Source organism: Alligator mississippiensis, chromosome 3 (genome assembly GCF_030867095.1).
Source record: "Alligator mississippiensis isolate rAllMis1 chromosome 3, rAllMis1, whole genome shotgun sequence".
Taxonomy (NCBI): domain Eukaryota; kingdom Metazoa; phylum Chordata; order Crocodylia; family Alligatoridae; genus Alligator; species Alligator mississippiensis.
The window spans coordinates 164,405,686-164,419,018 of record NC_081826.1 but is presented as its reverse complement, the minus strand read 5'-3'; the positions used below and the strand labels follow the sequence as shown (position 1 = coordinate 164,419,018).

Genomic DNA, 13,333 nt, shown 5'->3' with positions numbered 1-13,333 from the left:
AATCGGTGGATCTAAGTTGTTTTTATGCCAAAAGAGGGTCAAACCTCTTCAGAGAACCATCAAATATTCAGTCTGGGGTACAGCCTTCACTAAAAGGAGACTTCATTGTGCATCCTAAAATTTGAGAGGAAGGGACAGGTGAGCAATTTAAAAGCAGAATGAAACCTCCTTTAGTTACAGGAACTGCCTGTTTGCTTATGTGATAGGCAAAACAGCACTGACTTGATGAAGGCAGACAAGGTTCCTTGGGTGACTTGATAAATGCCCTTTTATCCAAAAAGCAGTTTGCATAGCTGAATTGGTTCATATAATTTGTTGTATGTATGACATGGCGTAAAACCATAACGGGCTGGGAGCGGTCCGAGGCCCTCTTTTTCGTGCGGCGGGCTGTGGCCAGCAGCCCAGACACGCCGGGTCGGGGAAGGCAGGCGGCACGCTAGAATTAGGCACGGACGCTTAATGGTTGATTTAAGATTGTTTACTTACACTGTAGATGGTCGCAGTGTAGGCTGGAAAACTTCCAGGAAAACTTCGCTTAAGTCCCATTTTAAGGACTCGGACAGAGCTCTGGATTCACTCAGACGAAGTTTGCTAGGCTCCGTGGAACTTGTGCGCGCAGGGAAGGGTATGTCGAGGGATCGTTTGGCGATGGGGAGAGGCTAGAGGCTGATCAGACACCTATAGCCTTCTTGAAATACACGCTGGGTCCGTTGGCTCCGCAGCGCGTAGAGATCTTCACGAGACATGAAGTCTCCTCCTCCTGATGTTTTTGTGGAGTCCTCCAACTTGGGCGGAAACCACTCAAGCCTCTTATATGGCTAGCAAGCCGATCGCTAGCCGCCATGTAGGAATCATTTAGAACTGACCAATAGTGGGGCACGAATCTAAATACAAATGGCGGGAACTCCTTGCAACATGCATTTCTGAGCTGCAACGAAGAAATGCACCCTGCAAAGAAAGCTACATGTGGTGGGAAATAATTCAGCAGTGCTGAAGCGCACACAAACAAAAAAATCACACCCTTGGGTTGTGACACAGGCCATTCTTTTACACTTGGTGTGCAAGACAAGTTGTAGATTCCTGTATCAAACTTGGAAGCAGAGATGCAGTACTTTATTTTAAATAAAGCTTAATTCTTAAATATTAAATAACTTGAACAGCTTTTTCTGTTTAAAAAATTGTCTCCCTTGGAGAGGGGTATATTATGTGGGCCAAGGGGTGACTAGCACTGAGAAGACATAGCAAACAATATTAATATCTCCTAGTAGCAAAGTACTGGCTATATAGTTGTAGTTCTTCCACTTGCAGGAGTAGGTAAAACCAGCTCTTAGGACCATAGCATTCAGTTTGCTCCATGAATTAAAAAAAAATATACTGGGCTATTAAGAACTTCCCCAGCTAAAAACTTTAGTAGCGACTTCTTATACCTAGTATTTCTGAACGCACTGTGGAGGGGTTCTAGCTGTGGAAAAACCTTTCACCATTTTTGATCTACACTTGATCTGAGCCTTCAAGAGGCTGAGAAGTGATTTATCACTTTCTCTATGGGCTGGCCATTGCTGTTTTTTGCACCTACAAAACTGGTGTATAGGAAGACTTGGGGGGAGTGCCCCTGGGAAACATGTAGATTTCGGCCTGCTTTGGGCCACCACATAATGTACAGATAGAAAGTGGCTGCATATAGTATTGACAGGCCTGCTGTGGATTTAATCTTCATGCATGAATAACACTGCCTATCCCCATTTTTTTTTCTCCCCTTCATAAATGGGGAAAATGTGTCTATTCAACACAGTAGGGGGTAGAAGAGAGAAGTTCTTTCAAACACAAGTTACTACTTTTCTCTCCTCTCGTCCCCTTCCGGTGTGAGGAGCACCTCTGTGGAAAATGGTCTAGGGTGGAAAGAGGTTGGGGTGGGGGGGAGGCTGAGAAGTCTTGCATGCATTCCCAAGTGTGTGTGTTTGGGGGGGGATGTTAAGCTTCCCTTCCAGTTTTCTAAGGTCTAGGTCTTTTTATTTATAATTTTGCTGCTTTTAAAAGAATTTTAAGCTTTTTGAGAGGTGGGGTTTGAAGATGCTTTCTTTTCTAGGAATAGGTCTAGTTTTAAGTATGACCCACAGGCCAGACTGGGGGAGGTGGGGGAAAGAATTAGCACTTTGCTTCTGTGAGCAATTTATACTAAAATATCTTCTTGAGGAACTTGTGGTTGGAAAGTTTTGGGTTTTGTGTTCGAGGCATGTGCATTTGATTCCACTTTTGTTGGACTTTTGTCGTCGTCTGCTAAGGTCATAATTGCAATTAACAGCAGTTTTGGGGGCAAGAGGAAATGGGACAGGCTGGCAAAGGGAGAAATACATTTTTTGCTTTGTTCACTTCCTAGCAACCAAAATTGATGGAGCCAAGAATATTCCAGTTTGATCTTGTAGTCAAGGTGGCGCACTAGTCAGATTTTGATGTTTTAATTTTGAAAGCTTGCGTAGCTTTAAAAAAACCCAAAACTTTTTTGGAGGGGGTGGGGGGCAGGGATGGGGTTGGAGAGCCACCTTGCCTTTCTAAATCTGCAAAAGAAGGCATGTGCAAAAGTTCCTAAAAATCATGCATGCCTGCTGTCATTTATGACAACCTATGGAGATGTGTCCCTGTAAGGGAAACTGCCCATAATACTATACCATCTGATGGCTCAGGTGCTAGGTTTCCAAGTTGTGTGCGCACATTGCTTTCGTCCTCCTAATGTTTCTGTTGGTGTTCTAATATTGTAAATGTTAAAATATGTTCATGAATTAACACTTTTTTTTTCTCCCTTGTCCCAGTCTTTTTACCATGTTAAACTGGAAGCAGGGTCTCAATTAATTAAAAGTTTTGTCTCCTAAGCAACCATTGCATCCTTTCAACCATTTTGTACATTGGTGCTAAAAAGGAACATTCCTGTTGTGTGTGTAGCTTTAACATTAAGCAGGTGTCTAAATCTTCTGTGCAGATGCATACACTCATACTTGGTCTGTTCTGAAAGCTTATTCACAGTCTAGAGATCAGTTCAGTTCAAGTGAATTTCAGTATGTTTTAATCGGTTGTGTGTGTGTGTTTTACAAAGGACAACACAACTGGACACTAAGTGTGTGGTAAAAGTTTCAGGAATGAATCTTCTGGGAATGCCAGAATAGGCACTTCCTGTGGTCATATGTATGACATCTACCCTCTCCTTTTTTTGGAAGTTGCCTTCCACCCCTCCCCAGATTAAATGAAGGCCTGTGTGTGTAATTTTCTCCTGTAGTTTTATCAAATGAGACTCCAGCGTAACTATTTTTCTGATGTCCTCTAACAGAGTGTACACTTTCTCTACCAACATGTCATGTGCCATTGGGTAAGGTATTGGAAGCCATTGTGCTCGAGTACAAGCTAAAATAAACTTTGTCATCTTGCCAGGAAGCTCTTCTCTCCTGACAGTTGCCAACTTTCTGTGGAGCATCTACTGTGGCAGGTGCAGGTTACTGCAAAACTCTGACTTGCAAATTCTCAACACATAGCTTCCATGGTGCTAGCACAGGAGCATTCTTTTACTATATCTTTAACTCTAACTTTATTTTGGCTTTCTGCATCTTCCAAATGGCATCTTTTTTTTTTTTCTTCCTGGAAGCACATTTGTAGACCAGAACAAAGAGGGTTCTCTCGGAGCAGGGTGCTACTTCAGATTTGATATTGTGTCTTCTGTTCTGTTCCCTTACACACTTAAATAGTGCCAAGTTCCAGGGATTCCATTTGTGCCACGGCTCACTGCCATACTGAAGGAACTAGTGCTGCTCTAAAATGCAGTCTATTAAATTGAAACAGTCCCTCATGGGCATTCACTTAGCAGTGCTTGTGTTCACGGCTCATATCCATCTGTAAATAAGCCTGATTGATGATTATCCTAATGAATTCTTATCTATGTAAGCATGGGAGCAAAATATCTTACCCCTTTACCATGGGGGGATGGCTTTAAAACCAAGAAACACAAGATTCACTATTGATCCTAGATGGTTGCTATTTGTGCATTCATTCTGAACTGGCGGAGATCTTGCTCTCCTTTTTTATTTACTTTATTTGGGGGCTTTTACCTTTCAAGCATAATTCAACCTGGGCACATCTATACATGCTGTAAATGCTGGCATAATATGCATTAATATACTCCTGGAGGTGCCACTTTGAACATGCTCCTAGGACTGCAGCATGTCTGAGCTGGGACAGAGCAGCCCCAGCTGCCAGGGGAGTAGAGCAGCCTGACCAGCCCAGCTCAACATGCTGCAGAGGGGCTGGCTGGGACCCTAAGGTGCTTCAGTGTGGGGCTAGCTAGCAAGCTACAGGCATTTCTGTAAACGTAAAACATGCACAAGCTCCGCTGCAGGATAGTACTTGTGTTTACTGCAGCCTAATAGGGCTGCCTCTAGATGCTGAGCTGTTTACTGCAGAGCTAATTAGGCAGCTCCCACAGTAAAGGCTTTGTGTAGGTGTGCCTCCTCTAGCCTAAACCAGGGCTGCCCTACTCCTGGCCCACAGACTTCTGCTTTAGGTGCTGCTCCTCCTGCTTGCTGCTAGTCTTCAGGTTCTTCCACCCAGGGAGCCTGAATGGCAGGTGGCCTTAGATGCACAGAGGCCTGCTTGGAAGCTCTTCTGTGAAGAAAAGAAGGGGCTCTTAATTGGCATACATTTTGCTATCTGAAAGCTAAATACACAACTGTTGTTCAAACTCTCCAGATGCTAGACTGGAAGTGTCCTGGTAAACTTTTGGATTTAAACTAGGTGACATCCCATTGCATGTATACTTTAGGAAGTTGGACTACTTGACCTGGTCTCTGTCTCTTTTAAAAACCCCTGTGGATAGCTGTGCAGTGCTATATCTTCTTTCATTTTTTTTTATTTGTTTTTCATTTGACTTCAGTGCAAGTTTGCTCTCAGGCTATCCAAGTGTCTAATTGAATGGTGCACAAATAATGTGTTCCTCTGTGAAATTGCCTTGATTTTAAGGCTCAGTATAGCTTTTTGCACTGTTGCAGATGGAACATGCCTGGTATGAGAAGCTAGCAGATCAGGGGATTGAACTGAAGAGCAGTTAAGCCTAAGGCTCCTCAGCCTTATGCAAAGGATCCATGTGCTAGTGATGGAACTTTAATTCACATATGGCTTTCCAGTCGAGTCTGGGAACATGGCTTGTAAATAGCCCTCCAAGTCCTTTGCTAGCTTTGCAGCTAGCTTAGAAATCTGCAGAATGTATAGTCTAACAGGGCATGTGTCCTTTCTCGAGGAATCTAAGAATTGCTGGCTGAAATTTTTTTAAAACTTTTTATTCTTCTCAATCTTTAAAGTCTGCAAAAGATTTTTTGATCAGTTGGTCCACTGTAAAACTAGTTAAGTTTTTTGTTTGTTTGTTTGTTTGTTTTTCTCATCCTCTGTTGCTTGAAGCAAGTGAACTCAACCTATAACTCTAGAGTACAGCGCAGTAATGACATCTTTCCTTTCCCACAACTAAGCTGTCCTGTGAATAAACAAGTCATGAGTAACACTGTTCTTAGTCCTGTGTGTGGTTTGGTTTTGTTTTTTTTTGTTTAGTAATACCTTCTGTCCCTTGGAACAAGAGGATATAATGCAACCTCTTTCTCTTCAAATATAGAAATTTGCAATGGGTTAAAATCCTTTAACCTTCATCTTCTATCTAAGATGATGCAAATTCTTAAGTAGGACAAAATCCTCTGAACAGAGGTTGCTTCCAAGTAATGCTGTCTCTGGTATTTCTGTTGCTTGAAGATGGGGAAAAATAACAAAAATGACTCTCCTGTCTTGGCCTTCAAAGGTTGTGGTACAAGGTATGAATTGCAAAGCTTGCTGCATTCACCCCAGTTCAAGGCAAGTTCGTCACTTTTAGCTATATGCATTGCGTTTTTCAATTTTCCTGGGATACTGACTAGCCTGCCTGTCTCTTTCTTTCCTATTCTAGACCACAAGGGCAGAGTTCGATTTGCCAGAATATTCAGTACGCCGGCGGTATCAGGATTTTGATTGGTTGAGGAATAAGCTGGAAGAATCGCAGCCCACCCATCTCATTCCCGTAGGTAGTGTCAGCTGTTGCTGAACATGTCTGCATTTGAATATCTCTGTGGAAAGTCTCTTGTTGCTTCATCAGACTTCAAGGTGTGTACAAGTTCTCTCTGCCAGAGTGGAACATTACAGCCTTAGAAGCGAAAGAGCTACTTCCACTGTTCCTGAAATGTTGTCATATATTCTATATGAAGGCTTGCTTCATGTGAGGGTAGCATAAACTGTCCTAGGCTGTAACTGCTCCAGCAGTAGTGCTGTCATCTGGCATTTCTTTAAAAATAAATTAAAAATTAGGTGTTTTTTTTAGCTGTTCTGTTTGCCCACCTGCTGCATTCAGATGCTACCGTTGCCTGTGTACTAGGGGGAGGGCAAGAAATGCTTAAGGGTACTACACTCTCAGGATTTTTTTTTCAGTCTGCATACCAGTGTACTACAAGTGACAGCCTCCAATAGTCAGGTTTTTCTTTTATGACCAGATCTTTGAAAGAGCATGTACCAAAAGTGCAGTTTTAAAAATGTCTAGGCCATCTGTGCCACCAAAACTTCCAGTTGCCCCATTTGAGGTCCACGGTCTGACGACAATTGCACATGCATTTGCTGTGGCTACACAGATAGCGAAGCCCTCTGTCTTGGCCCTTTGCAAATGTGGCTAAACAAAATTATGAATTGCTTGTGCACTTTCTAGAAACATGAGCATCCTTCTGGGTTTCCAGGGAGGGCTTGTGGTATTAAGATGACTTGAATAATAGACCCCATCTAGTACTCTAGAGGACCACTGGAGGCGTATCCATCCATTTTACTTATTATATTGCCCAGATTGGTGTGTTTGTTTTTTTTTTTGTTTTGATACCATTATCACTTTTTTTTTTTTTATTGCTGTCCAGTTGCATCAATCTGTCATTGTCTCTTTTTGTTTGTTAGTTTCTTTAATTTACATAAACTATTCCAGCATTATGCACTCAAATCAGCCAGCTGCATACTTAGACTTTGCAGAAAAGGCTGCAGATTAGAACTAGCCACTTCCTCTGCCCTGCCCTGTTCCATTCTGGGTCACTTAGGCTGCATCAGTGTGTGGAAGCATGTTCAATGTAATGGGCACAGTAAAGATCATATTTGCTGACTTGGTAGAGGGACAGGGAAGGGAGCCATCCACCTCTTTCACACAAACTATCACAGTTTCTAGACTTGAGAAAGGGTGGCTTGCTCTAGGACTGAACTGCCTTGGCTTCAGAGTCTGAAGTGGGGGACAGCCTTAACTGTATGTTAAGGTGGCATGTAGCAGGAGTTGTTCAAAATCAAGATTTCTTATTCATTTTTGCTAGGAGAATGTATTTTTAGAATAGCCATAACTGCCCTGTTTGGGGTTTTTTTGTCTTGTAGGCTCCAAGTTTTTTAAAAAGAAATGATGGGTTGAAATGCAGACTTCCAACCCTGAAATGGGTGCCAGCCTATGACTAAATGTATTAAGTGGATCATGTTTCCCCTCTGTGCCTGCCTCCCCCCCCCCCCAGCATCTAGACTGTGGCTACACCAAAGGGAACACTGCCCTTGGGGTTTGCTAAGGTCAACTGAGCAGTCCTGAAACGATTAGGGGAGTCCCTTTTAATTTCAGGTGCTTGTTTGACCTTTTGAACCTTCAATACAAAGTCTTTTTTGTTCCCTTTTGGAACATAGCAGTGACATACTAATGAGCTTTTATTGTTGTTAAGCTTATGTAGGGATCTAGTGGAGCAGTGCAAATCAGTCATGAGATGACCCTAATGATCCATTCTTTCCTAATTTTTTTTGGACCGGTAGGGTGGGGGAGCTACTTTTTGCATTTGAGAGGGTGCTGATTAAGCTGTAAAAAAAATAAAAATAAAAATAAAGAATAAAAAAAAAAAATAATTGCATGTCCTCAACCCTGTAAAGAAGAGTAACTGCTTGTTTTTAATGAGTCTCCTACACAGACTTGATCAGGGAGGCCAGGTCAAGACTGAAACATCTGACATTGGTGGGGACAGATGATGACAAGGTGTCTGTTACAGTGTAGTCTTCAGATCTGGCTTTCTTTTCTCTGTATTTCAAGGCAACCAGCCACCCACCTCATAAGGCAGGGACCAAAACAGTACCTCAAGTAGTCTCTTAATAGATGCCCCAAACTCTCCCTCTTTGCATTTATCATGACCAACTCCTAGATGGTCAAGAGAACTGCATTTTTGGGGGACAATTCTCCAACTGTCTGACTTTAGGACTATGGGACACTTACTATAGTGTGCAATCCTAACCAGCTGGCTTGCACAAAGCATATGAAATGGGAGAGGAAGGAAGAAGATCTTGGAGGGGTTTGTCAGCTTTTGCTGCTGCAGCAATCTTCTGTGCCTTGCCTCTAGGATTAGGTTTTCATCCTGGTTCTTCCTCTGCAACTGTCCTTGATGGCTTGTAGGGTATTGGGTCATGTGGCAGGTCAGCAGTGTTCCAACATGATCAATGTAGAGATGATGGCAAGCAAGGTCAGGCAGTATAATCTAGCTAGGCTGTATGAAGGTGAAGATTAATGATGGGGAAACTAGAAGCAGTGGGTAGTTTTATTCCACTGAAATAAGGATGCACAAAGTATTGATACAGTTCTGCAACAGCTTCGGGCAGGCCGAGTAAATGTGCCTGCCATGTAACCATGATTGAGCCTTCCCCTTAAGTCTTAGAATAGTATTCTACACACGCACTAGATGTCTTCTACAAACCCAGGCAAAGGCTTGTTGCAAGTTCAAGTCCACTGTGGTGAAACTGCAGTAAACCAGAGCACCTGCCTTTTGACTGGCTGCACACTAAGTGAAGCATGGGAAGGAAAGTTGGAGAATGCTGTAGTAAAAAGTTTTTTGGGATGACTTTGTGGAACAGTGTAGCTATTGGCCAGCTACCCTCTCTGCATCTGCTGAAAAGCTTCTCTGGGAGTCCTGCCCTTCAAGTAAGATTGCAGACGTGCAGCAAAAGCATAAGTATTGGGGGTTTTTTGTTTGATTTAGAATCGATCACCTTTGAATTGTAACTCATAAAATGTATTTGCTACTGATGTGGTACCAGACACCTCTGGCATGAGGATCTCTGCTAGCAGTTGAAAAGAACTCCCCTCCCCCTGCCCAAGGATCTGGCCTGTGCACCCTATTTCCTTAGATGGTTGCAGGATTAGTATATTTGAGCCATTTATTTATTGAATTTCTGAACTCTTCCAGCTTCTAAAACATTGGGCCAAATTCTTTTACACTTACATAAGTCACTGAAGTGTATGGGGTTGTATAAAGGTAATGAAGTAGAACTCAGTTAACTCGTGCAACATCACTTCAGTTCTGTGCTGTTTTAAGTCCACTCTTGACTTAAAGAAGCTGCTCTTGTATATAGTTCTGCATCCATAAAAACACTTTTTTATAAAGATCCTGGACAAGAATTCATTAGATACCTTCCTCTTTGTTCAGTAAATTCTAGGATTGATAAGTCTGCTTCCTTTATGCTGAAGGAGGCATCAGGCATCTGTTTTGAAATCTGAATATTAAATACCAGAAGCTACGAGACCTGGATTATTACAGGCAAAAAAACAAAAACAAAACAAGTTTAGATTTGGAACATGCTAAAGCTGCCTAAATAGAACTCCAGAATATGCATTGGATTTTCTACTAGGTTGCATTTATTATACTGGGTATTGCCAAAGATTAATTATAATGTTGGCAGGATCGTCTAGTAAGTGCTGCGGGATGATTTAAAGTCTTGATGTACCACAAGCAATATTGACTACTTATTAACATGGATACTAAGAGTTTACATGAATAGAAATGGTCTCCTTGCTTGGTCTAGAGAAACTACCTGCAAGTTGTTTTCCTGACCTTTCCCTCTCTTTCTTCCCCCTGCCCCTCCCCACCTTTAAATCAAGTGTGCCTTTAAATATCCTAGACCAGAAAACTAATTTTGCAGACTCCCCACTCCCACTCCTGCCCCATGCATGTTGATGTTCAGTGTTTATAGTTGAGATAATGTGCAGTTCTGCAGCACCTGATATCCTTTTTTTTTCTTTGCTAGTCAGATTAGGATAATTCCTAAACTTTAGACAGAATAAAGTCCTCTAATGCTCAAAGCAGAACTGCTCAAGGCATGGTTAAATATGCATATATGAAAAGGTCTTATTTCCTTTTGCTTTTTGTACATATCTGTCAACAAATATATGCTTTATTTGTTTCCAGGTTGACCCATTTAATTTTTTTTAACTACATCTGTCACGGCAGTCTTGGATAGCTCAACCAACCTTGGCAAATCCGCTCCTAACGAATTGCAATACTCCCTCTGGTTCATTCCCATATGGCAGCAATTAAGATGCTGAGGAAATGACCCAATTAAATACTAGCAGTGGGCTGGCACTGCTTCCACACTGGAAGTCCTTGCATTCCATTTCTTTCTAAAGATCCCTTCCTGTCAATTTTGAAGTAAAAGGAGACGGGGTCTCTCATAGGGAGACAATAGCATGTGATGCATCAGAGCTCTTTAAGAGTAGTTTATGATTTTTCCACTCCAAAGGACTCTCTCTGAATGTTAACTTTCAGATCACACTGTTTTTTATCTAAATTTATAAATTTTTAATGTTATTGCTGTTTCATAGGAATCTACAAGTTCTAGGAACTACTAAATGAATGGGATGGTCTAGGGTTTGTTGTAAAAATACCCAAGCACCACCTCTGCTCATACAAATAACAGGGAGACGGTTACTTTTTATTCTGAATGTTGATGTAACTAATAAAATAGCTTGCCTCTCAACAAAGAAGGAGCTGTATTATCTATGTTGGTATAGCAAATATAATATATCCAGTAAATCTGATCACAGGACTGAGCTGATCCTGCTACAGATGAATCCACAAAATTGTGCGTTTTGTAACAAACCCAAACAAATACTTAGCTGGGAGGGGAATTGCTCATATTTCATAAATGGCAAATTCCAGAGCTAGTGCATTACCCTTCAAAATACTGTTCTCTGTCCATATTGAGGGACTAGGGCACTGAGAATTAGTTGGGGAGAAAGATGGGAATAAGAGAATCTCCTCCTTTTATTTTTCCCCCCCCCCCCTTTCTTCTTTGAGGAAGAAGGAAAAAAAAAACCAAACATTTTCAGAGTGCTGTTATTAGACTATGCTGATACCTGGGGCACTAAGTATATTTAGTACTTCAAATGGACTGCTTCTTTACACCTACAACCTAGGTCAATGCCTTCCCCTTCTCTTTTTTTTTTTTTTTTTTTTTTTAAATTTCTTTCTCTTCCAACCTGTTCTAAAGCATGTCCTCTTGACTGCTTCTCCAAACTTCTTTAGGGTTTTTCACAAAGTTTATCTTCATAAGGCATTGACTTAGAAAAGCTTTCGCATTTGGGACAGCAGGTAAGTATATGGCACAAGTTCCTGTACAATGACTTGTTTCAAGTGGTTTCCTGAACAGAAGCCTAAATATAGGTAACTGAGTAAAAGATGGAAGTTCTGTCACCACCTCACCCTGCACAAGAACAGCATTTGGAGTACAAAGGCCCTGGGCCCCATGCTAGTCTTGTTACATTGATAAGACTCTGAAATGACTCCAGTGAAATCCTAGTTCAGACCCACATGGGGCAGTTGAGCAGAACTCTTTCCCCTCCCCCCCCCCCATCTCACTTAAATGCATACAGTTCCCTTTAAGTGTCAGTTGTGGGTAAGAGGTGTGTAGTTGCGAGTGCCCTTACTAGTTTAGGAACTGCATTTTGTAAAAGCATGTTGCATGTGTCGTTTCTCTCTTGTTAGAATGGGGAAGAAAAAAACCTGTCTGTTTCTTCACAGCCTCTTCCTGAAAAGTTTGTCATGAAAGGAGTTGTTGATAGATTTTCTGAAGAATTTGTGGAAACAAGGAGAAAAGCTTTAGATAAATTCTTGAAAAGAATTGCAGATCATCCAGTGCTTTCCTTTAATGAGCACTTCAATGTGTTTCTCACAGCCAAGGTAAGTTTTTAACATCTCAACAGAAGCCAATCAGGTTATTTTGATTTTTGAGAGGAACTCTCTACTCAAGTTGACTAGGTTTTACTTCTCTAACACAGACTGAAAAGATTCTTCGAGAGAGAATCTAAAGTAGCTGTTGGCACAGCAAAAAGTATTAGGGTTTCTAGGATGATGGCAAGCAACCTCTTCTGCCTGCATTTTAGTCTGGACAGTTCACATTTTAAGACTTCTCTAGAAGCTACCATCCCACCAAAATATGTTGGTATCTGGAGTGGTCCAGCTTTGCTGGCTTAGCATGATGTGCTGCTCCTATGCAAGGCAGTGTCTGAGGATCAAACTGTTTTAAGAAGCATCTGATGGCTAACACTAGTGATGACAACCTGTATGAGTTTCTGCATTTACATAAATACTTGTTTCTTCCACTGTGCACAGATGCCAACAATGCAGGGTTTATTAAATGCTCTTCTCTTGCACTTGGGTATAGGGGTAAGAAGTGCACTTCTGTCTACATACCCAACTTTTTCTTTGGTGCAGGGCCCTGCAATGTTTTGAGCACCTTCTTTTATTGGTAAACTTTCATATTTAAGCCATTCATATGAATTAATCTGTACCAAGCAGTAACGTGTTCAAAATCTTGAACAGTTCTTTTGAAGGCATGTGGTCAGGCTTGGGAGCATACATAGCTGAAGATAATCTGTGGGGAAAGTGGTCTCTGGCTCTTTAACTTACTTCACCCTTCCTCTGCCTACAATGTCTGATTAATGTAGTGCTTTAGGACTGAGCTCAACTAACTGAAACAGCAAGTAGTTATTCAGCTGATTTTTACTCTTCCTAATGTATGTTCACTATCTCTGGGTGTTCCTTTGTGGCAACGATCTACCATTTCTAGGTAGATACATTTGTGTGACATGTCTTGTTTTGTGGAGCTTCTAAACTCAGAGCTGGAATTGTCCTCTCTACATCCTGATCTTGCATGGGGGAGGGAGGGTCTACAACCTGGATAATGGGGGGGAAAAAAATGTAGCCTGTAGACTTTCTCGTTCACGTTCTAATTGGGAAATCGAACAAGCAGGCTGTATTAATGAAGTCTGCTCTGCGTTCTAACGGGAATGTTCTAGCGATGTCAGGCTGTGGTGTGTTTGTGTGGGGGTTTTTTTAAGCCTCTTTTTTCCCCCCCCCCCCCTTTCAAAATGGCCATGGGGGTGCTTTAACTATAACTAATTGAATGAGCTTTAGTTGGTGTCCTGCAACCATTTTGAAACATGCTGGGCCTTAATACATGTGAT

At 41.7% G+C, this 13,333-nt stretch overlaps 1 protein-coding gene across 6 annotated transcripts in view; it reads left to right on the top strand.

Annotated features, from left to right (window-relative positions):
* The window catches only part of SNX30 (sorting nexin family member 30), a 71,838-nt gene that overhangs the window by 33,002 nt on the left and 25,503 nt on the right, over positions 1 to 13,333 (top strand). For 5 of the 6 annotated variants that reach the window (XM_019490657.2, XM_059724616.1, XM_059724615.1 and 2 more), the window contains exons 3-4: positions 5,966 to 6,076; positions 11,889 to 12,047. In XM_019490657.2, the coding sequence (XP_019346202.2) occupies positions 5,966 to 6,076; positions 11,889 to 12,047 (270 nt within the window). The remainder of the gene's footprint in view (positions 1 to 5,965; positions 6,077 to 11,888; positions 12,048 to 13,333) is intronic. The other variant, XM_059724617.1, reaches the window with a different exon arrangement.